Genomic DNA, 21,870 nt, shown 5'->3' with positions numbered 1-21,870 from the left:
TATTTTAGAACCCTATATTTGTTTTCTTTTGTGTTATACCTACATTGTTGCTATTAGGTCTTTATCCATTTGAGCAGTCATGATATGAATTTTCGTACAGTGCTTTGATACACAAGAATTTAATACACAGCAGTAATCCTAAGGAGGACAGAAGGGCAGCTGGCAATTGTCTGTGATTCTCCTTCTCCCCCCTTTTTCTCTCTCCCCCCCTACTCTCCCCCCCCTCTCTATCTCTCTCTCTGTCTCTCTCTCTCTCCAGTCCTGAATTTAGTGCCTGGGTACTGAGCTTTTTTATTCAGGGCTAATACTCTATGACTTGAGAGTCACAGCTCTACTTCTGGCTTTTTTGGTAGTTAATTGGAGATAAGAGTCTCATGGGCTTTCTTGCCCAAGCAGACTTTGAATATCCATTCTCAGATCTTAGCCTCCTGAGTAGCTAGGATTACTAGCGAGAGCCACCAGTGCTTGCTTGTCTGTGATTCTCAAACAAAAAACAACTTTACAGAGTAGAAAACCATCAAAACAATGTTCTAAATTCTAGGGTTATCCTGGACATTGTTGCATAAATTTCCAACAGAAGAATAGTTATTTTTATAGACCTGATGCTTCGCAGATGTTTCTATATGTTCGCTTCCCATTCAAGTAGAGCCTTCCATTGTCTGACGTTTATGTAAACATGGTATTAGCTAATAAATACGCTGTGTTACTATTGCACTGGAACTCGGAATTCTACTCCTTTCCTTCCTGTTTAGGGCTTCTTTTATTTTTATTTTTTAGTCAATAAAAGATTAGACTAGTGATTTAATTGATAACACTTTTGAGAACAGCACTGTTATTTTTTCTTTACTATCAAACTTAAAATACATCTATTTCTCATATAGGTTGCCACAGAATTTTCCCTTCACCACTCAGTCGTATCTACTTACACAAGCAGTCAAGCAGTCAACAAAGAAGAAATTTCTTTTCCCGGAGACAAAGAGGTATTTCGCACAGTATAGTTTTGCCAGCTGCAGTTTCTTCAGCACATCCAGTCCCTAAGGTACTGCATTACTTATTACCTGCCTAAGGAACTGTATTCATATTACCAGCTGTTTTTTCCATCAAGATAAAAGCTAACTGTGGAGATGATAAGATTTTGTTTTGTTTTTCTTGAGTTTGAACTTAGGGTCTGAGTGCTGTTCCAGAGCTTTTATGCTCAAGGGTAGCACTCTAACACTTGAGTCACAGCTCTACTTCTGGAGTTTTTGGTGATTAATTGGAGATAAGAGTATCACAGACTCTCCTGCCTGTGCTCGTTTTGAACCATGATCCTCAAATCTCACCTCCTGTGTAGTTAGGATTACAACTAACTAATTACTAACACCTAGTTAATCAGATGATTTTGCACCTTTGATTCCTTGGCCATTTAAAATCAGAATTTTAAAACTTAATTTGTGATTTAAAATTGTGATTTCACAAGTTTTAATATTCTGTAGTTCTAGAACATTAATTTTATAAAATAAAGTTCTGAGCATACAACTGATTGAAACTTTAAAGTTCTATCATGAAAATTTGCTATTAAACATTTACCATTTAATAGACATTTATAGTTTCTGACTTTTTTAGGGGAAATTTGACTATAAAATTGGGCTCAAGAGAGATTATTTGAAACTAATACACTGGATTGTTTTTAGACCTGATGTTATACTTTCTGTGTTATTAATGCTCCATGTTATTAATACTCCTTTAGAGTAAATTAAACACCTTGATTTTTTTTCAATGATTGAACTCTGAGAGAGAAATAAAAAGTCTCCATTTTCCAAAATGCAATATAAAAGAGATGTGTGGGTCATTTTGGAAGAAAGAGAATAGCATATGTGTGTGTTTGTGTGTGTGTTACAAAAAGAATTCCACCTGATTTCTACTAATATGTCTTCTTTATAGTGAATCAAGATTAACTATGTTATACCTCCTAAAAGTGAGGGGTCCATTTTTGTAATGAGAACTTGTGAGGCAGAAGGGTGACTAGAACTGAGTATATTCCTGGCTTGGCTAAGGCCTGATTAATCATAAATTGTCATTATTGTTCCTTAGTATAAAAGAAAAAAAAGACATCTCTGCCTAGGTAAAGTGAGTTTTAGACATTTTAATGGCATATCAGTAGTCCCTCTGGCTGCATTGTAACCTTACCAGATCATGGAGCAGAATGAAGATAAGAACGTAGGCTGTTTGGGAGAGACCAAGTGATGTGTAGACATTGGTGGGGTAGCTGTTCTTCCAGTGCTATGCAGGTCCATTACCTGAATGAGAAAAGCCTCTCTGAACAAAAGTAAAATCGTAAAATCCAGCATGAAACTTTGTATGATGTTGTCATCTAATAGTGTGGTCCTCATCCTCATCCTGTCCCAAACTGCTGTATAGCCTTACTGTTTCGTATTTTGTTCAACAATACTTAGGTATAGTTATTATAAACAACTTATTAAGGGCTGTGTGAAACCTTGGGGCTGAAAGAAGCTCTGTATGTAAGATAGTATTTTCTGAATACTGCCAGTGGGTGTAAGGAAGTGGATGGTCTACAAGAGTGATCTGGATCAAATGTTTTGAGGGTTTTTTTTTCTATTTAGGGCTCTATTTGTTTGTTGCTGAAGCATCCTGGGTAATTTTTTTATGTATTTGAGGGAAGAAAAAAAGAATAGAAGGCTTTTTTGTTTTATCATCTAGAACTCAGTTGAAGTTGGGTTGCCAAGTAGAAGGAAAGTGTCTGTGTGAAATGCTTTGATGGAGACAGTCTACTTTTCACATATATTCATGGGAGAGGGTATTGGGAGACATATCTTGCACAAATTTTATCTTTGTGTTGAGAAAGTGCCTCCTAATTAACCATTTGGCAGATTGGAAACTCGGTGGTCTTTTTCATTCGTGATGATATGCTTCCAACAGGGTTGGGTGGAAGAAGAAAAGAAAACTACTATTTGTTTTGACCAGAAGTCTACTTCAGTCAAATTTGACTCAAAGCATGGTGAGGTTAACAGACCATCCAGAAGCAGCACTAACAGGCAATGTTAAGTTCAAAAGGGCAAGGGAAGGAACTGGGGGCAGCCTGGAGGGTCTGTTGTACTGGCTTTGGAGGTCGGTGCTCCGGCAGGAAGGGCAGAGCTCCATGAAGCAGGAGGCTGTGTCCGAAAAAATGATCCCATTGTCATGCCTTGGGTTCTGATCTTCATTTTCAATCCTTTTTCCACAAGCACATAAAGAAGCCAGACTATGTGACGACAGGCATTGTACCCGACTGGGGAGACAGCATAGAAGTTAAGAATGAAGATCAGATTCAAGGGCTTCATCAGGCTTGTCAGCTGGCCCGTCATGTCCTCCTCCTGGCTGGGAAGAGTTTAAAGGTGGCATCTTACCAACCTTCAGTGGGACTTTCATAAGAGACCACTAACATTGTTCTTTTTCTCTCTTTCTCTTAAAACTTCTTTGGGACACATCTAATTTGTTTTTTATTTTAAAAATTAAGGATTCTTGGAGTGGGAGAAAAGGTTTTTTTAAATTATAAGTTATATGTTCATTCAAGAGGTAACTTCAAATCCAAATTGAGTTTTAACTAGCAGAATTCTAGGATAGAATTCTAGGTTAAATCAACCGATACAAGTTGATCGATGGCAGACAGCTTTGACTTTTGTCCTTTGCCTATAGCTTCTGCTTTTTTTCCTGAACTATTTCTGTGTGTCGGAGGAGTTGGTCTAACTTGTATTTACCTCTTATTTTATAACAAGAGATCACACCAGATACACAAAGCTATAGGTAATATGGCAATATTATTTACAACCACCCTATACACGATTTAGTTCTGTCATAATAATCTAAAACAAAGTACTATCATAAAAGAAAATATAGATATACTTTTCAATAAGTGGATAGAATTTAGGAAGATAAAACTCATTACAATGTAATCTATATAATAAGTTTGTTATAGCAGCATAACTAAATATAATGTGAATGTAAAATGACAGAAATTATTGAGTAAATATGTTAAATAAGAGATTAGATTTTTGTTTTAGAATTTTTTATAATTTATGATGTATTTCATGGATATATTTTTCATATACTTGTAAAACAATTTCAGAGACTGGAGTTAGCTCAATAGCTAAATAGTAGAATACTTACCTAGCATGTGTGGGGCTCTGAGTTTGATCCCAGCAACACACAACACACACACACACACACACACACACACACACACACACACACACACACACACACACACACACACACACACACACACACACACACACACACACACGTATTTAATTTTCCCTGTTTAGAAGTAATTAATTACCCTATAGTAAGGGGGACCTTTTTAAAAAACACACACACATTTAGTTAGCAAAAAAGAAATCAAAACTAGGGAAAATCAAATCTTTATGAAATATAGCAGAATCCATTTTCTAAATGATGACCCATAATCTCCATGTCATTGCTACAAACCCATGTAATGTTTCACTGAGAGAAAAAGATGTGAGTTGACCTATTTTTCAAGCCTTATCTAAACTGAAATTTCCTTTGATTTATTTGTTTCCATTAGCCAGAACACTAACCAGGAAGAGACAGGAGTTGCTGAAGAACATATTGCTGAAATCTTCATGCTACAAATGAGTCATTTAATGACTCACAAAAGATTTAGAGGAGCCTAGAGTTAAAAAAAAAAAAGTTCTAATTCCTAATAGTGTGTTTACCACCCACCATATACCTAAATGATCATCAGAAAACACAATTGAGGATGGTAACACTGGTCATAATTAATTACAGTGTTATGCCATAAGCTCATCATAATTAATTTATACAATCTCACATGGAAGTGTCATTATAAGCATAGTCAAAAAAATACAGGGACTGTCTTCAAATGTCACTACACAATTTCTTTTATATTTTAGGTTGATATGACAACTGAAGAGATAGATGCTCTTGTTCATCAGGAAATCATCAGTCATAATGCCTATCCCTCACCTCTAGGCTATGGAGGTTTTCCAAAATCTGTTTGTACCTCTGTAAACAACGTGCTTTGTCATGGTATTCCTGACAGGTATCCATTTTTAGTAACATACTGTTCCTTTTGGAAATAAAACATAAAACTAAGATCTATAGCATATGTTGAAATGTACTATAGTTCAGTGAAACCCACCTGCAACTTTTGAAATCAATTATGATAAAACAAAGAATGTTTTGCTTTGAAATGAATGTAATATGACTATTTAATGTTTGTTAAACCACAGTGTGATCTACAAAAGTAGTAGTTGTGCATTATCTCCTTTACTTTCAGTTTTTGCAACTTAAGTGATAAAATTCAATGTAGGCAAATTGTTGTTATCAACTGTCATTGTTCCTTTTTATAAATTTAACATAACTAGTAAGTATTTTTTTTCCTAGCACTAGGAATCAAACCCAAGGCCTTGCAGATGCTAAGAAGGTGCTCTACACTGAGTTTAGTCTTAAATACATACTTTGAAAGAACAGTCACTTCTTAAACAGTGGCAATATGTTCTTTTCATAGCCTACTTCTAAAATGTGGTGTAAGTTATGTAAGATAAAGGTCAGATACACTTTCTCATTTATTCCTCCTTCACTCCAGATTATTGCAACTCATTGAGCTTGTTATAGTAATCATTGGTTATTTATCTTTATATTCCTTTTATTGAGATCTGCCTATCACCATATTTGTTTATCACAATTTTTTTTTCTGTTTATGTTTTAGTCGACCTCTTCAGGATGGAGATATTATCAACATTGATGTCACAGTGAGTAAATAATATAAAAAATAGTCTTTGATCACCTTCAGAATTGCTAGTAGCAACAGGAAGAAGTGGATTGAAAATGTGAACTGCACTGGTAGAAATGCTGTTTACTTCTAGCCCCAGACGCAAGCAGCTGGTTTCCTTTTTTGTCTTTAACTCTGTGTTTATTCCAAGTAAACTCAGGCCTGACTTGAATTTAGGGCTGGAATCAGATGCACTGAGATCAATGTTGGCCTAAGTGAAATGTCAACCCAATCCTGCTATGTGTCATGTTTTTGAGAAGGTGTAATTGTTATTGATCCACTGTGTAGTTAATGCAGAGCGCCATAGCACTGGGCAGCTGGTGAAGCTAGATATGTATGAGATGAGCTAACACGAAGAAAGCCAGCATTTCTCCTTCACTCTGCCAAGATTGATCTTCCTCTTCCTGCTGATTTTGAGTGGGGCCTGTCATTATCTTACTCTGTCATTAGGGGCTACATTGGCCTGTGTGTCAGTCTATTTGGACAGCAACTCTTTTGCTAGCAGTGTTCCCTAGATTTATTAAAATCCCTGAAGGTAACATTGTGTACCATTTCTGGTATAGAAAGCCTTGAGCTCAAAATATACAAGCAGAGTTGTTTTCTCTCTAGACTGAAGTTTTCACTGAATAATTAGTGTTTTTTCTTTGAAATAACAAGCCTCAGTAGTTTAACATAGGGACTTCAATTATATAAGCTACACTCTTTTCTAATTTTTGTAGTATTTCACTATTCTCAGACTTGGATCACTTGTGTTCCTTTGATTATAATTTTTAATAGTACCTTTGGATTCTGGAGATTATAAATAAAATCTGTACAGTTAAGATTAAAAGATTTTAAATAAACAAAATGTAAACATTAATAAGAACTGTTTGTGATCAGTGCCATTCAAGGAATAAAGTTTTTATGAATGAGGAATTTTTTAGTATTTTAATATCCATCTATGTAACTTAGGTGAGAATGAGGAGATGGAAATAGCCATCCAGTAGTTGAATTCAGTCAGAATTTTAGTTGTTTAAATTAATTCAAGCTTTTTTTTCTCATATCAATTTGTACAAGGATATGGGTAAAGATTCTTTTATTGCTGATATTATTTCCTGTGTCATTTTGTCCTATTTAGAATAAATGAACATTTGTTCTACTTATCCTATTGATATCTTCCCAATCAGAATCACTTAAGGCTTTTCACTGAAGTGTGTTAGAAATAAAAATTTTCCTAATATATTTTTAGTTTATAGTGAATCTGATTTTAAGGTTTTACATTTATCATCTCCCATAGTCATCTTCTAATAAAATATTGAAGCTTGAATGAAATGGACACAATCTTCAAAAAATGTATAAACAATTTCCTATTTCTTTCTCTTGGGGGAGGCAGTACTGGTGCTTGAATTCAGGGCCTAGCTGCTGTTCCCTAGCTTTATCTATCACTCAGGGCCAGTACTCTTCCTCTTTTTTTTTTTTTTTTTTTTTTTTGGGTCCGGTCGTGGGGCCTGAATTCGGCCTGGGCTCTGTCCCTCAGCTCTTCAGTTCAAGGCTAGCGCTCTACCACTTGAGCCACAGCGCCACTTCCGGCTTGTTTCTTTTTGCTTATGTGATGCTGAGGAATCGAACCCAGGGCCTGAGGCATAACAAGGCAAGCACTGTCCCACTGAGCCACCTTCCCAGCCCAATACTCTTCCTCTTGAGCCACATCCCCACTTCCAAATTTTGGTGATTAATTATGGACTTTACTGCCTGGGATGACTTTGAACTTTGATCCACAGATCTCAACCTCCTGAGTAGCTAGGATTACAGGCACAAGCCACTGCTAACAAACTAAATTTCTTATGAATTTTTGTTGTTGCTGTTATTGATCATGGGGCTTGAACTCAGGGCCTAGGTGCTGTCTCTGAGCTTTTGTGCTCAAGGCTAACACTCTACCACTTTGAGCCACATCTCCACTTCTAGTTTCTGAGTAATTTATTGATGATAAAAGTCTCATAGATTTTTCTGCCTAAGGTAGCTTTGAGCCATAAGCCTTAAATCTCAGCCTCCTGAGTAGCTAGGAATACAACTGTGAGCCACTGGTGCCCAACTGAATACTTTTTAAACCAAAGATTTCTGTTTCCAAGTCCTAACTTCTTGCAGAAAAAAGCTCATTACATTTTACTGATATTTATGTCCAGTATGTATCATAAGAAAATGGATTTTCTTCAAAGTTAATTTTTTAAAAAAAGACAATGTGGGTCATAATAGTTGCTCAATAAATACTTATTAAGGGGGCTGGGAAGGTGGCTCAGTGGTAGAGTGCTTGCCTTGCATGCATGAGGCCCTGGGTTCGATTCCTCAGTACCACATAAGCAGAAAAAGCTGGAAGTGGCACTGTGGCTCAAGTGGTAGAGCACTGGCCTTGAGCTGAATAGCTGAGGGACAGTGCCCAGGCCCAGAGTTCGGGCCCCACGACCAACAAAAAATAAATAAATAAATAAATACTTATTAAATGAAAGACAAACAAGAATACTTTGTGGAAACAAACAGTAGTTACAAATGACTACCTCAGACTTTAAAAAATATTGTATTCCATATGTATTGATTAAAGTAGTCAGTTTGAAAGGTACCAAAAAGGAATATGTGATAGCAAATTTTAAAAAATTATAGTGATACATTTTTACTTCAAAGCAACAGATTTTGGTTTGCAAGCATGTCTTAGGTGGTAGAGTGCCAGCCAATGTACAAAAGCAAGCATCAGATACTAAGTTTGAGTCTCAGTCTTAGCCAAAAAAGTCTCATAGGTCTGGAGGCATGGTTCAGTTGGTAGAGCACCTGCCTAGCAAGTACAAGGCCCTAAACCAGTACCATGAACGAAGGAAGGAAAGGACCACCTCAAAATGGTTGCATAAACATTCAGTTAACATTTTTTCTGTAATACTCTTAAATTAGCAAAATTTATATTCTTGTATATAAAATCAAAACTTATACTTTCCTGTATTGTAAAGGACTATAAGTGGAAAATTGTATATAAAAATTACCTCTATTAGAAGGAAATTAAGACAGTTTGATATAGTAGTGAAAACACTTGAATAAAAGCAACAATTTGTTACTTTAATTTGAATCTACCTCCATATTCTTTCACCAAACAAGTTTCTTATCTGAGCCTGTTACCTAACAACCTGAAAATCATTTAATTTAGTATTAAAATAGTTGGAAAACTCAGATAATTATATTTTTAATTTATAGTTTCTGAATTCTACTTTGTGAGAAAACTATAAAAATAATTAGGACAAATTTATGCAAAATGTAAATACCATGCTACATCCAAAGATTAATAGTTCATCAGTCCCTCTGCCTTTCATATTTATTATAGTGTTTCAGAATCATTGATTTTTTTGAAATAATGAATCTGGTGTCTTTCAAGATACTGTAGGAATTATGAATCATTGAAGACCAATAAAATTATATCTTATGTAATGTTACATTTAAGCCTGTTTTGTTATGTATTGATTCTTTTTAAACATCCATCTATAGTGGGTTTTTTTGTTAACATTCTGCTCTCTGGAATACCTGGAACACTTGATTAAGATTTCATCTCTCTAGACGTAGAATTTTTCTGTAACATTGCTCATTCCTACACTTCAAATGTTGCAACTAAATTATCCTAACATCCATTATAATGCTGACATGTCATTTTATTTCTTCTTGTCGTTATGTATTACTTCCAAATATAGAACTGGTAAATGAAAGATCATGTAAATCTTGATGGTACTGAAGAAACTTTTAATATGTTAAATACTTAGTTTTCTAGATCTATTGTAATTGTAGGTCAAGATACTGTGATCACTAATTTTTGTATGTATAGTTTTGACTTCCTCAAAAACAAAATGAAGAATCAAGATGTTACAATAGTATTGCTAGTCATAATGATGAAATAGCAATGCTAATCATGTTTTTGATTTTATTAGCAACAACATATTCTTCAGTATTGTTGAATAACTTCATCTTTTACATTGCACTGAGGTCTCAGTATACAGTATGTAGACAAATGAACAACAATTCTGGAAATGTAAACACATGAATTTATTAAATACATACATGAACACTATATATACTTAGACTAGATTTTTAAGCATAAAAGTATTTTAAATTTTCTGCCTGTATTCAGGTCTATTATAACGGCTACCATGGAGACACCTCGGAGACATTTTTGGTGGGCAATGTGGATGAATGTGGTAAAAAGTTAGTGGAGGTTGCCAGGAGGTGTAGAGATGAAGCAATTGCTGCTTGCAGAGCTGGGGCCCCCTTCTCTGTAATTGGAAACACAATCAGGTAAGCCTTATACTGACAAGTAAAGGGAGGGTTGGCAAATGGTACAAAGGTTATTGGTGGCTTGGTATAAAGTTGATGACATGTTTTATGATTCAGAACCATCATTTCAGTCTGATATCAGTAGGTGAACTGCCAGACTGCAATATTGTTCTGTGGGCTGAAGGAAAAAAAAAGAAAAAGATTTTTTAAAAGTGAATTATACAGGGTCAGCAGAGAAACTTATTGAAGCAGCAAGCAAAACTTATGCTGCTCTTGTTTTAGCTTGACATGTTTGGTCTGTGATATTCTTTACTCAAAAACACACCAAATATGAAATACAGTACCTAAGAAGGGGCTGAAGCATCCCAACCCACTGGAGAGTAAATACAAAAAGCTAAGTTTTATAAGAAAATGAAGTAAAGTATGAAACAGTTTTTATCTATAATACAAAGATAAAAAGTATTAACTCAGGCAAGCCTTACCTTTCAAATTAGATTAGCAAATAGCCTAAAAGAGTGGTCTTCTGTCTTTTGGAGGGGGTGGGAGGGGTGGGGAGGCATTGTTTATTTTCTACACAGTATCCTATGTTTGTTTTTTTGAGTGTATGTATGCCTATTTTCTGAATTCAAGACTTTTCTTTATAATCTGTTACTTTTATTCAGGCTTTTCTTTCCCTAAATGTTGTGAAGTTGCCATGTAAAATATGTGTTTTCATTTAAAAGTAACACATTTTGTTAAAAGATGATCACATCAGTACCCTTTCAAGTACTGTTCTCATTAATTTGAACCTTTGAACGCTTCCCATTTGTCCAAAGGATGGAGAGCTTAGTCACCTTGAAAAGATGCTGCCTCTTTCTGCATACGCCTTCAAATACTTTAAGAAAAAAGGCAGTAAAATATCAGTTAAATGTATTTATGGCTTTAAAAATATTGTAACAGTGTCTGAATCAAACTTTAGTAAAATCTCTTTGGATTTTATCTGAGAAGCTTTTATTGAAGACTTTGAACAAAATTGTGTTTTTGACAGTTTTAAATTATAGGCTAACTAGCCTGGGAAAAAAGGATAGTGTCTCTCTGTTCTTTCATAGGAAATGTTGAATCAGACCCCTACTGGGAAAAGAAATTTAATGCATATCTCACTATCTTACTGTCCATGAATATAATAGAAATGAATTCAAAATGCAGTTTTATTTTTGCAAATGGGATGAGTCGATAGATGCACCTCATATTTTTGAACACCTAGGGTTCAACAAATTTACTGGTGGTGCTCTTGCATTTTAACAAAATTTATTCTTCAGTAGAAGGGGGCAGAGAACACTAGATTCTTATTCAAGCATTCTATCGAGCTCTGCATTCATGGCTGTGTCTAAAGGGCATGTCAGCCTTTGATTCTCTCTGAGAGGTAATTATCCTTTTCCTGTCACGGAACAACAAATGATAGCTAACTACAGAGGCACATTTGCAGTAGTCACATTCATCAACTGCAGAAAAAAAATTCAATTTAATTGTGCAACACAGCTGCACATGGGCTTTTGAGCATTTCTGTTGTTCTCCCTGTCTCGCTATTCCTCCCTCCAGATCTATTTTTTAAACTTTTTTTCTGGTTATTTTTTCCCCTTTTTGTCTCTTCTTCCATTTTTACTCTCTGTACTTTCTTGTTAAAGTAATTTTCCTTTGTGGCTCTCATTCTTTTTTCCCCATTGAAGGCTATGAATGTAGAAAATTATCACAATTACTCATATAATTGAGCCTCTTTGTAGCAAGTGCAACTCCAGTAGCCTTTCTCCATCATGAAAATGGTTTCATTATAGGGTTTTTCATATTCTCTGACACCATCTACACAGAGGAACAGGCGTGCAGATGAGATGTACTAGGAACAGGCTAGATCAGTAAGGTCACAGTAGGAATAATTAGCTCTGCTATGGAAAGAGCATCTAGGCCTTTTACTGCTACATAAATGTACTGTCCGTGGCTTTTAGTCACAAAAAAAACTTACTAACAAATGGAGCTCCCGCCTACTACTTTGAAAAAAAGATTTGTATCAACACTACAATTTTCCATCATTAAGACTAATAACACAGAGCCTAGTATACATCAAGGGGAATAAAAAGAAAAATCTCACATTCAAGTGGTGGCTGGGTGCTGACCTTTGTTCCCTTTTTTTGTGTACGACTTAACTCTTTACAAAAAAGAGCCACACGCCACACCAACATGCAGGTGAACTCCAGCTAGTACTAGCAAAGCATAGCATTCAGTTGGAAAATCTGATAAATCTCCATGCAGGATAATGCATTTCATTACATATTCACTACATTAATTCTAGCTACATAAAAAAAGAAGAAGAAGAAGAGTAGAATTGACAGTGACATTGGATTTTAGCTATCTGGATTCAAAGGTCAGTTTTTGCAGAATATGAATTTGCATGAACAAGCTCCTTTGAAAATCAGATCAGTCCCAACAACTGCACATAGAAAACTACGTGGAAAATAATAGACAATGAACTTTTTTCTTTTACCCTAATGCATTTCATTATTTAGATGGTTTATGTCTGCCACTGATGAGGAAGCTGGCCTCAATTCTAACAAATGTTTCTTCTGATATGTTAAAGCAGTGTTTCTGGGCATCTATTGTTTTTGCTTTTTCTGATGCAGGCAAGATCTTAAGGGTGTAAATAAACAAGTGATATACACCTTTGAGCCAAACAGTACTTCAAATCTTTACAGACCAAAGGTTTACAAACATCTTTCAACTTGGTCTTATTTGTTTTAAGTTATTCACCATCTTTGCATACTCTCTATCTACACTCTGAAATGAACATTCAAGCTTCTTGTTTACTCAAAACCTTGAGATTTCTGCAGGAAAATTGAAATTCTCCTCTAAAACCTAAAGAATAAGGCATTGTCTCTGAAGAAATATCCTCTAAAATAATTTTGTGCAGAGAGTTTTCTCTGTTCCCTTTTGTTTTGTGAGTGATACCTGGTGATCTTTAGGCCATAGTGTTACCATACTCACCATGACTCCACTTATTTTATAATATTTATAATTCTGTTTTTAAACTTTATATTATCAGTAGGTGTGAGAATATCATGAATATGTAGATCCATGCCTCACAAATATATGACAGTTTAATGAAAAATAATTCAAACTTATAGTTGTAAATGTCATGATGAAAGTATCAATAAATGGTTTTTAATGTTTAATTCATAAGTATATGTTTTGATATTAATTTAGAACAATATATAAGGCAGATTTTTAAAAATAATCTCTATTAGATTATGCACATTTAAACAATAAGTGGCTCAGGCAAAATAAGTCATTTTAATGTCATCTGTGATGGATTTTTCTTGACAGCTACTGTAAATTACAATTACACTGCTTCTCTCTACACATGAAAGTAAGCATTGCAATAAATTATCTTTTATTTCAATCCATCATGTCTGCTTTTCAAAAACAGAAAACCACAAATAAAAGTTCAGCTCCATTGTAAGAAAAACACAGTAATTTGTGATCCAGTTTGAAACAAAAAAAATGTAATACTCTTTGGAAAACAGTTGTTGGCTTTCAAAAATATTACTAATTATATGTAAACATTCCTGTCATTACAGGGAATCCTTGGTTTTATGCATTCCTTTATTCAGAAGCTACTAGTTAAGTGAAAAGTACACGAAATTAAAGTAAAATTCTATAACTTATTAAGTGCCATTTAAGATCCTTGATTAGAGATGTGACCCTTTGGAGATTAGTGTTGCTTATAGAATTCATGTAAAAATGGCAACAAAGCTATTTCCACATGCATTTTCATATCTTTATGAGAACATGTACTTAAACATAGTACTTCTCTGCCCTCTTGGGGAATATATTTTTAGTCCACATGTTGCTAAAATTATTAAGAAATTGTACTTACTAGACAATACATTAAATGAGTCCAATTACATCATAAACTGAAGAAAATGATCACAAGAAATTCCTTAAAAGAAATTCCTCTTTCAAATATAAACTGTAAGTAAAACATGAACTTAATAATACAGTGTAATTGAAAAGTAAGTTAATAAACTACCTTTATATACCTTCTTTCTCTTCTCTTTCCCCCAGCATTCCATATGAAAGGCTTCAAATCATAAATGAATAGATAGATGCCTTAAAGGATTTGTAGTTACAGGAAATCAAAACCAAAAAGCTAATGTCAGGGGAGTTCATTTCAGTAGATTCCAGCAAAGAGAAGGAAAATTTCATCCATGAAATGTTCAAGGCAAGAAAACCCCATGCTCAGAAATGGGTTGTGGTCCTGTAGTAGGCTGATATTGAGGAACAAATTTGGCTCTTCTTGGAAATTCCTGCCTATTCTACTATTTCTACTCTCCCAACAGAGCAGTGAAGAGGTAGATGCACATTCCACCTTCCCATGCCATAATTAAGGTGACCAGCCTTTGCTTTCGTGTTAGAAGAGTAGAAGTTGCTGCTACAAGTCACTTGGATAATCAATATGAAGTCCAATTGAAACCCTACAGTCAGGCAAATAATCTTGTGCTCCCTATGTATCCCAAAATAGTTGAAGGAACATGCTTTTAAATGGTAATTACACATATTAATAAGAGTTGATCTCATTTAGTCCCAGTATGTGTATATTAAAAACGAACTCGCAATCCAAAGGGAATATACTCTGAAAATCGAATAGAGTATATTTTTAGCTTTAGGGAATCAGCATTGAGCTGAGAACTCAACCAAGGAACTAAGGAAATTGTTCCTGTTCTTTTTCTTTTTTACATGGCTGTGAAATCCCCTAACCTTTGAATCCATGACACATAGATTCTATGATACTCCTGTAACCAGAAGTTCCAGCAGGACCCCAGGAGTAAATTGTTGTAGGAGAATGCACTCAGATATCTTTAGCCACCTAGTAATTGCACAGCTTCTTTTATAAAGAGGAATGAGAGGTATGATGGGGGGAGGGACTCCAAAGGTTTTCAGAGTGGGCTTTCTTCCTCTCCTCTCATCGGAAATTAAAATGAAGATTGCCATTGTAACACACATATAAGATGTAGCTGTGATGCCTGCCAATCAGTTAGGTCCTTGGGGGGAGAAAAAAACCCTAGATTTTTTTTTCTTAAGAAAAGAAAATAGAATAGTTTTTATTGAATGCTTTTTGAAACACTGAGGTTTGTTGAGCCTGAACTAACACAGTTTATAGGTTTAGGGAGCAGTTATTCTTTTAAGAAAAAAAAAAGCAATCTAGACTATAATGGCTTACTTAATCATCTCTCTTCCACCCTGCATCCACTCTCCATCCTCAGTTTCTATTCAGAACTTGTGTGGAACAAATAAAAACACCTTAGAAAAGATTTTGTACCTCTTGCCCAGAGTGTAGCTACCCACAGAAATAATAGTAAGTTAAAATACAACTTAAGGAATAAAAACATTGATTTATTCCTGTCCTCGATGTATGCATAACATACCTATTTCGGCACTATCAGCGACATCAAAAGTAAATCTCAATGGGAAATTGCTATCTGCTGGTTATAGTGACATCTTGTCTAAATGAAGATATCTTACAAATCTTAGTATTGTTAAAAAATGTTTTTAAAAATTAAGCCAGGCATGGTGATACATGACTGTGATCCCAGCAGAAGGATCACAAGTTCAAATTTGGGTTACACCCTGAGATTGTCTCAGTAACAAAAGTTTCAAAAAGTGCATATGGCATGAATGTCCACAAAGCTCTGGCTAAAAGGGTTCATGTTAAACCTAGAATCTGCTGGCAACTACTTCATCCATCTGGAAATATAAATCATTAGTGATTTATAATGTGTAAATCTAGTGCTCTCAGGAATCAATATATTACCCCAATTTCAACACATACTTTTCAGCCTTGTAGATGTTTTTAGGTGGAATTCTATATGCTAGATTTTATTGAAAACATTTATATCCTAAATAACTAATGAAGCATTTAGAACCTGGAATCAGCATTAGCATCTCATAAACATAGTGATTAAAAAAACATTCTTTATGAATTTTGTTAATGGGGTAGATCTTGAGTAAAACTCCAAAGCAATCAAAAGTTTTGGAATGTTTCAAGAATATTAAGGAGTAACACTGATCAAGGTACATTGCGCTCATAAATTAACACATTGAATTAAAACCCTTTGTACAACTAAAGATTTAAAAAGTCATATTAACAAAGCAGACTTGATCTTTTCTGTTTTGTGTCTATAAAATGTAAAATATTTTGAAATAGATCAGAAGAATCCATAGTAGAAAGTCATATTTGTACATTGTAATTTTCTTCTGTTTAGTTCCCAAATTAGTAGTAATTGCACAGTAATTTACCTATAAAGCTGTAAAATAGCAGGTAGGTTTTATTGTCTGCATTATCCACATATATCTTAAATATATAAATATATGTTTGTATAATCTATGCTTTTATGCATACATATTCACTTCTTGTCTAAAAATGATCAGTGCTGTACCAAGTGACTCAAACTACATGGCTAGTTATTTACATGGCTACTTAATTCATATATCCAAAGGGAGTTGCTAATAATAAGTATTGGCAAAATTAAAATTGTAAAGAAAATGTTAATGTTATCTGACTCTAAATAGAATTTGTTTTTCTTTTTCAGAGAATATTTTAAAGTGACTTTCTTTTTATCTTAGTATGCATTACAAACATTTAATTTAGGTAAATATCTGTGGTTACTTTAAAGCCATATAACTCATCAGAATGGTTTACAAGTCTGTCCTTATTTCGTGGGACATGGAATAGGATCTTATTTTCATGGACATCCAGAAATTTGGCATCATGGTAAGAAACTCACTTTGGAAGCCCTTTTGATAAGATAGCTTTCTTTGCTCCTAAAGTTCTTCCTCTCACTCAGAATCCACACTCTCATGTATGTACAGTTGTCTGTTTGCAAGTGTGAGCTATCTACAAAAATTTAGCAATATATTACTATGCTACCAGATTAGAGCCCAGCAGTTTCAATCCCCAAATAAGGTTTATTTTTGCATTTTTGTTTTTTCCTGAAAGGTGCATGACTGCGAGGCACAGGGAATATTTGTCTAGAAAAAGTTACTGAAAACCACACGTCACTTCATCAGTGCCCCAGCAGCATGCACATATGACTGTTTCAATCTTCTTTTTCTTTTTTTTCTGGTGTGTGTGTGTGTGTGTGTGTGTGTGTGTGTGTGTGTGTGTGTGTGTGTGTGTGTGTGTGTGTGTGTGTGTGTGTGTGTGTGTGTGTGTGTGTGTGTGTGTGTGTGTGTGTGTGTGTGTGTGCGCGCGCGCGCAAAGCTGAGGACTGGGCTCAGGGCCTTGTACTTGCTTGGCAAGTGCTTTTCCACTGAGCTAAATCCCCAAACCATGCACATATGACTGTTTTCTGTTTTCCTATCCTCTTTTCTAATACTGACTGTTGTGGTTAAATTTCATTGCATCCTACACTGCGTTGACAGCTGGTATATTTAGCAGCATGTACTTTTCAGTGATTTCTACATTATGCCCACCCTTGTATTCCTTCCTAAGAATCTCCTGTTTTTCACTGCTTGGGTGTGCACCTACAATGAGAAGGCAGGAGTGGCCCCTAAGGAGAGATAGGATATGGGTTAAAGTAGGAACCACCTACATGGAGGAGTCCCAAATGGGGTGTACATTCAGACAAGGACCAAGCACCAGGAAAGATAGCAAATGGCCATCTTTCTAGGCCAACTACTGCCTAGAACCCTCTCTAGAGATCCAGTAGGATAAAATCTCTTTAGGCCAAAGAGCTCCACCTGAGGCAGCTCAAAAGCAGTAGAGATGAGATATTGCAAAGGCTGAAGAGCCGTGTACCCCCACCCACTGCCAGTGCCTTGAGTTAAGTTATTTGAGGATGGAGACCCTGCCTTCCGCTCTAACCTGTCTTTTCTTTGCATCTTTCCCCAAGACATTACTTTTTGAGGCAGAGGTGAGGCAAGGCCCAGGACCAACTGGGAACAGGAAACTAGCAGCAGCTATCCTGGGGAACATCAGAGGCAGAGGAGAGGAATATCTACAGGCACATGACATCCCCAGACTGCCCTTACCAGGCCTTGGCATGCTGCTAGGGAGTGGAAGACTTGACTCAGAGTACTGGTACTACAAAGGCAGAAGATTGGGAGTCTTTTTCTAACCCTTGGGGATTAGCCAGTAGTCTAGAAGCCTAAAAGAAAATAAATGACAAATCTTAAGGTAGTCCATCTTCCCTGATGGTTGCCCTCTTTCCTTCTTTGGTTCTTATCACAGCCCCCTATATTTTTTTTGTTTTGTTTTGCAGCGAATAACAATGATCTACCCATGGAGGAGGGCATGGTATTCACTATAGGTAAATACAGGGGCTCCTGGGTGGAAACTTGTACTGGCCTAAGCCTTCAATACTGCAAAGGACTAATACGGCCAATCAGCATAATGAAATAATTTGGATGCATAGTAAATCTGATTAAATAATATCCTCAAGCCCTATCTTCCTAAATCAGATACTTACTGACACATTTAGAAGACGGCAGCCATCCAACATCTAATTCTGTTACCAGAGTAATGTGGTGTTTGTTTTTTTGTTTTGTTCTTTTTTTTTTTTTTTCATTAACACCCAGTAACTAGAGGCGATTATGTCCCTTGCTCCCTGTCAGCAAGTGGCATGTGCTCTCTGGGAGACAATTCCTGGCTGATCTGGTGATTGGTATCACCACCAAGTTCCAATCACTTAGGGCCACAGAGGCTTCCATATTTCTGACTGTGGGACTTAATGGAGAAGCAATTAGAGTGAAATAAGAAAATTGTTATTTGCTGATTAATGAACATTTTAAGCATGTTTTTAAAATTCAAATATTTTTTAAAACTGACTAGTATTTATAAGAGGGACTGATGTTTGGGTGGTTATTATCCACAGGGTCCTAATTAAGGCTTGATTAAAATGCCCTTCTGTCTCTAAAAAATTATGAACTAGGCAACTTCATACATTTTTTTAATGCCGTAGCATTTCCTCTTCCTACTGTTTAGCTTGTAGTATTCTATGTAAGCGGCATCAATTATCAGCCCTTGCAAGATGACAACATGAACCCGTGGGTGAAACACTTGAGAGGAGGAGGGGAAACCTCATTCCTCCCCTCTATCCCCGCCCCCTTCTCTTTTTGGTACTCAACGGAAACAATGCTTGGCATTGACAAGAATCGGATGGGGTCACTGCAGTAAACATTTTCCTTCCTACAGAGCCAATCATCACCGAGGGATCCACTGAATTTAAAGTCCTGGAAGATGCATGGACTGTGATCTCCCTAGACAACCAAAGGTGTTTGCTCTCTGCTTTGCTGCTTTGGAAAGGGAAGGTGGGTCGGACGGGCGGGCGCAGAGAGCTCCTCTCTGCTCGCTAGCGTCCTGACTGCTGCCTTGTGTTTCAGGGCCGCCCAGTTTGAGCACACCGTTCTCATTACGTCGTATGGCGCGAAGATCCTGACCAAACTGTCCCACGAGGCCTGAAAAGCCTCTCGAAGGCTGCAGAGGCTCCCCTCCTCTCCCCCTCCCCTCCACCAATTGCTGAAATCTTCTAGAAACGAAGGAGCAGCAGGTCGTTCTGTGACCTACGTAGTATCCGGTAGTGTCTTGGGGAAAACCGGGTGGGCATGAGGAGTAGAGCCATGGGAGCTAAGCAACTTGGGAAAGATGGGTCGTGGCGCCGGTTAGGGAAACCCGTCTGGAGAGGCATGATGGTGCCTTCCTCTGGGAGCGCGGGAGCTCCAGGGTAGCAGTTTTCCTTTTTCCTTGTTAGTGAAAGGTGAATGAATGAATAATAATAAAAATAACCTCTTAAACTCACTGCGCCTGCTTTCCTTGCGTCTGACACTCCTGAGGGGAACTCGGGGCTTGCCGTCAGGTGGGTTTAGTTTTGGAGTCCCTGAACTTTTACCCACGCGCGCTCCCGCACCGAACAACCTGAACTTGTTAGCTGAATTTTTTAAGTCTTCTTTCCTCCTTGTAGATGCCAGGTCGGCCGGCCCCGAGGGCGCTTTCCAAGGCCAGCACTTGCTCTCAGGACAGCCCCTGGGTTCATTTCCCCCTTCATCACGGTTTTCCCATGAAAGATTAGCCCGACAACAGAAAGTGATTACATTTTCCTGACACTGCACACCGGGCCTGGCCCTTGCGCAAGGTTGTATTGCTTTAGAAGCTTAGACTTTCTCGGTTCCCCCCGACACCCCCACCGCCCCCCATTAACTTTAAGACCTTCCTTCTAGCCCCCACCCCCTCCAACACGCACGCAGGCTCGCACCCCGAATTCCAGCTGCAACCCTCCACTGGCCCAGATGTGAATATCAGGCAGATTAGCGAGGTCCTCTAGTCCCTAAGCTGACCTCTCCTGGACTAAGTCTCTTGGGGCCGGCGCCCAGCGCTCTGCACCAGCAGCAAAGATCAACGCAGTTCAGAAACACAAAGGATCCCAGACAGAAGACCAGGGCCAAGCTGGCCAAGCCGGACTGGAGCCGATGACTCGCAGCTCCAACTTGCTTGAGAAGCAGAAATCCACCTCCACCCGCTTTCCCAAGGCTTATTTCTGCCCAGAGTACCCCTTCCTTCCCTGGCGCTTCTCTCTTGCACCTGTTCACACCTGGCTCAAGGGCGGGGCGGGGCGGGCCTTCAGGCGGTCTGTCAGGAAGCTCTTCCCCGGGTATGGTTTGAGGAACAAGTTCAATAAGAGTGTCCCAGAAGTCAGCAAATGAGTGCTAACCCTTGTTTATACTAAAGTGAGGCCATCAGCTAAACAGATTTCAAGCTCATGAGTCAAGGACATGTGGGCACCTGTAGTTGCCAGGACACATGAGGTCTGTGGATCTCCAGCAAGAGTTAGCTCATCTTTGTGACTCCGAAGTGAAGAAGGGACTGAGAAACCAAGGACCATGATCAGACTCAGAAAGACAATGAGTTTGAACTCAGGACTCTGCGCCGTTCCCCAACCCTCCAACTCATTTCTCCAGTACAGGAATGTAGAGTTTGGGACAGAGGTGATTCTGCTTCTAGTAAATCTGAGAGCTGGAAAAGATAAAGGAGAGATTGAGGTTTTACAAGATCCATGGATAAACTTTTAGGTTTTCTGGAGTTAGCTGAGTGAAGTCTGCTGCCGAGTAACAAGTCCTATTCCCTGGAGGGAAACAGGGCCCAGATGGCCCTGGAAGATGTTTGCCAGAGAATGACTTCACTTGTCTCCTAGAACAATCAAATTGCAGCGATTAGTGCAGTATCTTTATCTGCAGATCCCTTTACTCCCAGCTTCCCTAAGGATAGCTTTCTGAGGACCACAGGATTTTACAAGCTACTGGGGTAACACGTGCAATTATTGTGAGGTAGAAGTGTTTGGGAAAGGTATATAATCCTATTCAACTGACTGACAGACGTGTATATATTTGTGTGTGTGAATATATGCATATATATGTGTATATATATGTTCATTACTGTCAATACTCAGCAGCTCTGTAGGAAACAAACTTGAATTGGAATGAACTTTGTTTAACATTCTTTGAAGTTGAGATTAGAAAATAAAACCTCCTTGCCCATCTGTCAGCTGAACTGACCTAAAAAACTTAACCCAGAACCACAGGGATTCTAACTAAGCAGGGGTATGTTAATACCACCAGAGCCACCACTTGGTCCTAAGAAGATTCTAGTAAGCACTACCTAGAATCGCAAACCCCAAATCTTCAGGACCAAAGGGAGAATTGTTTCCTCTCATAGTTGAAACAGGTAACCCTCTAAGCAAACGGGCATTTTCGAATGCCTTGTAGGGTGGGGTGATGGG

At 37.3% G+C, this 21,870-nt stretch overlaps 1 protein-coding gene across 3 annotated transcripts in view; it reads left to right on the top strand.

Annotated features, from left to right (window-relative positions):
* Window positions 1-19,895, top strand: part of Metap1d (methionyl aminopeptidase type 1D, mitochondrial) — an 82,665-nt gene extending 62,770 nt beyond the window's left edge. Inside the window, exons 2-10 of one of the 3 annotated variants that reach the window (XM_070020889.1) lie at window positions 882-1,039; window positions 3,225-3,374; window positions 4,914-5,062; window positions 5,732-5,774; window positions 9,930-10,093; window positions 16,774-16,871; window positions 18,361-18,408; window positions 19,293-19,371; window positions 19,481-19,895. In XM_070020889.1, coding sequence (XP_069876990.1) covers window positions 882-1,039; window positions 3,225-3,374; window positions 4,914-5,062; window positions 5,732-5,774; window positions 9,930-10,093; window positions 16,774-16,871; window positions 18,361-18,408; window positions 19,293-19,371; window positions 19,481-19,559 — 968 coding nt within the window. In that variant the 3' untranslated portion in view covers window positions 19,560-19,895. The other 2 variants (XM_070020905.1, XM_070020896.1) reach the window with 2 other exon arrangements.
* Window positions 19,896-21,870: the final 1,975 nt, after the last annotated feature.

Source organism: Dipodomys merriami, unplaced genomic scaffold, assembly GCF_024711535.1.
Source record: "Dipodomys merriami isolate MVZ:Mamm:240054 unplaced genomic scaffold, mDipMer1.0.p SCAF_1, whole genome shotgun sequence".
NCBI lineage: Eukaryota > Metazoa > Chordata > Mammalia > Rodentia > Heteromyidae > Dipodomys > Dipodomys merriami.
The sequence above is the reverse complement of the archived record's forward strand: the minus strand, read 5'-3'. Positions and strand labels throughout refer to the sequence as shown.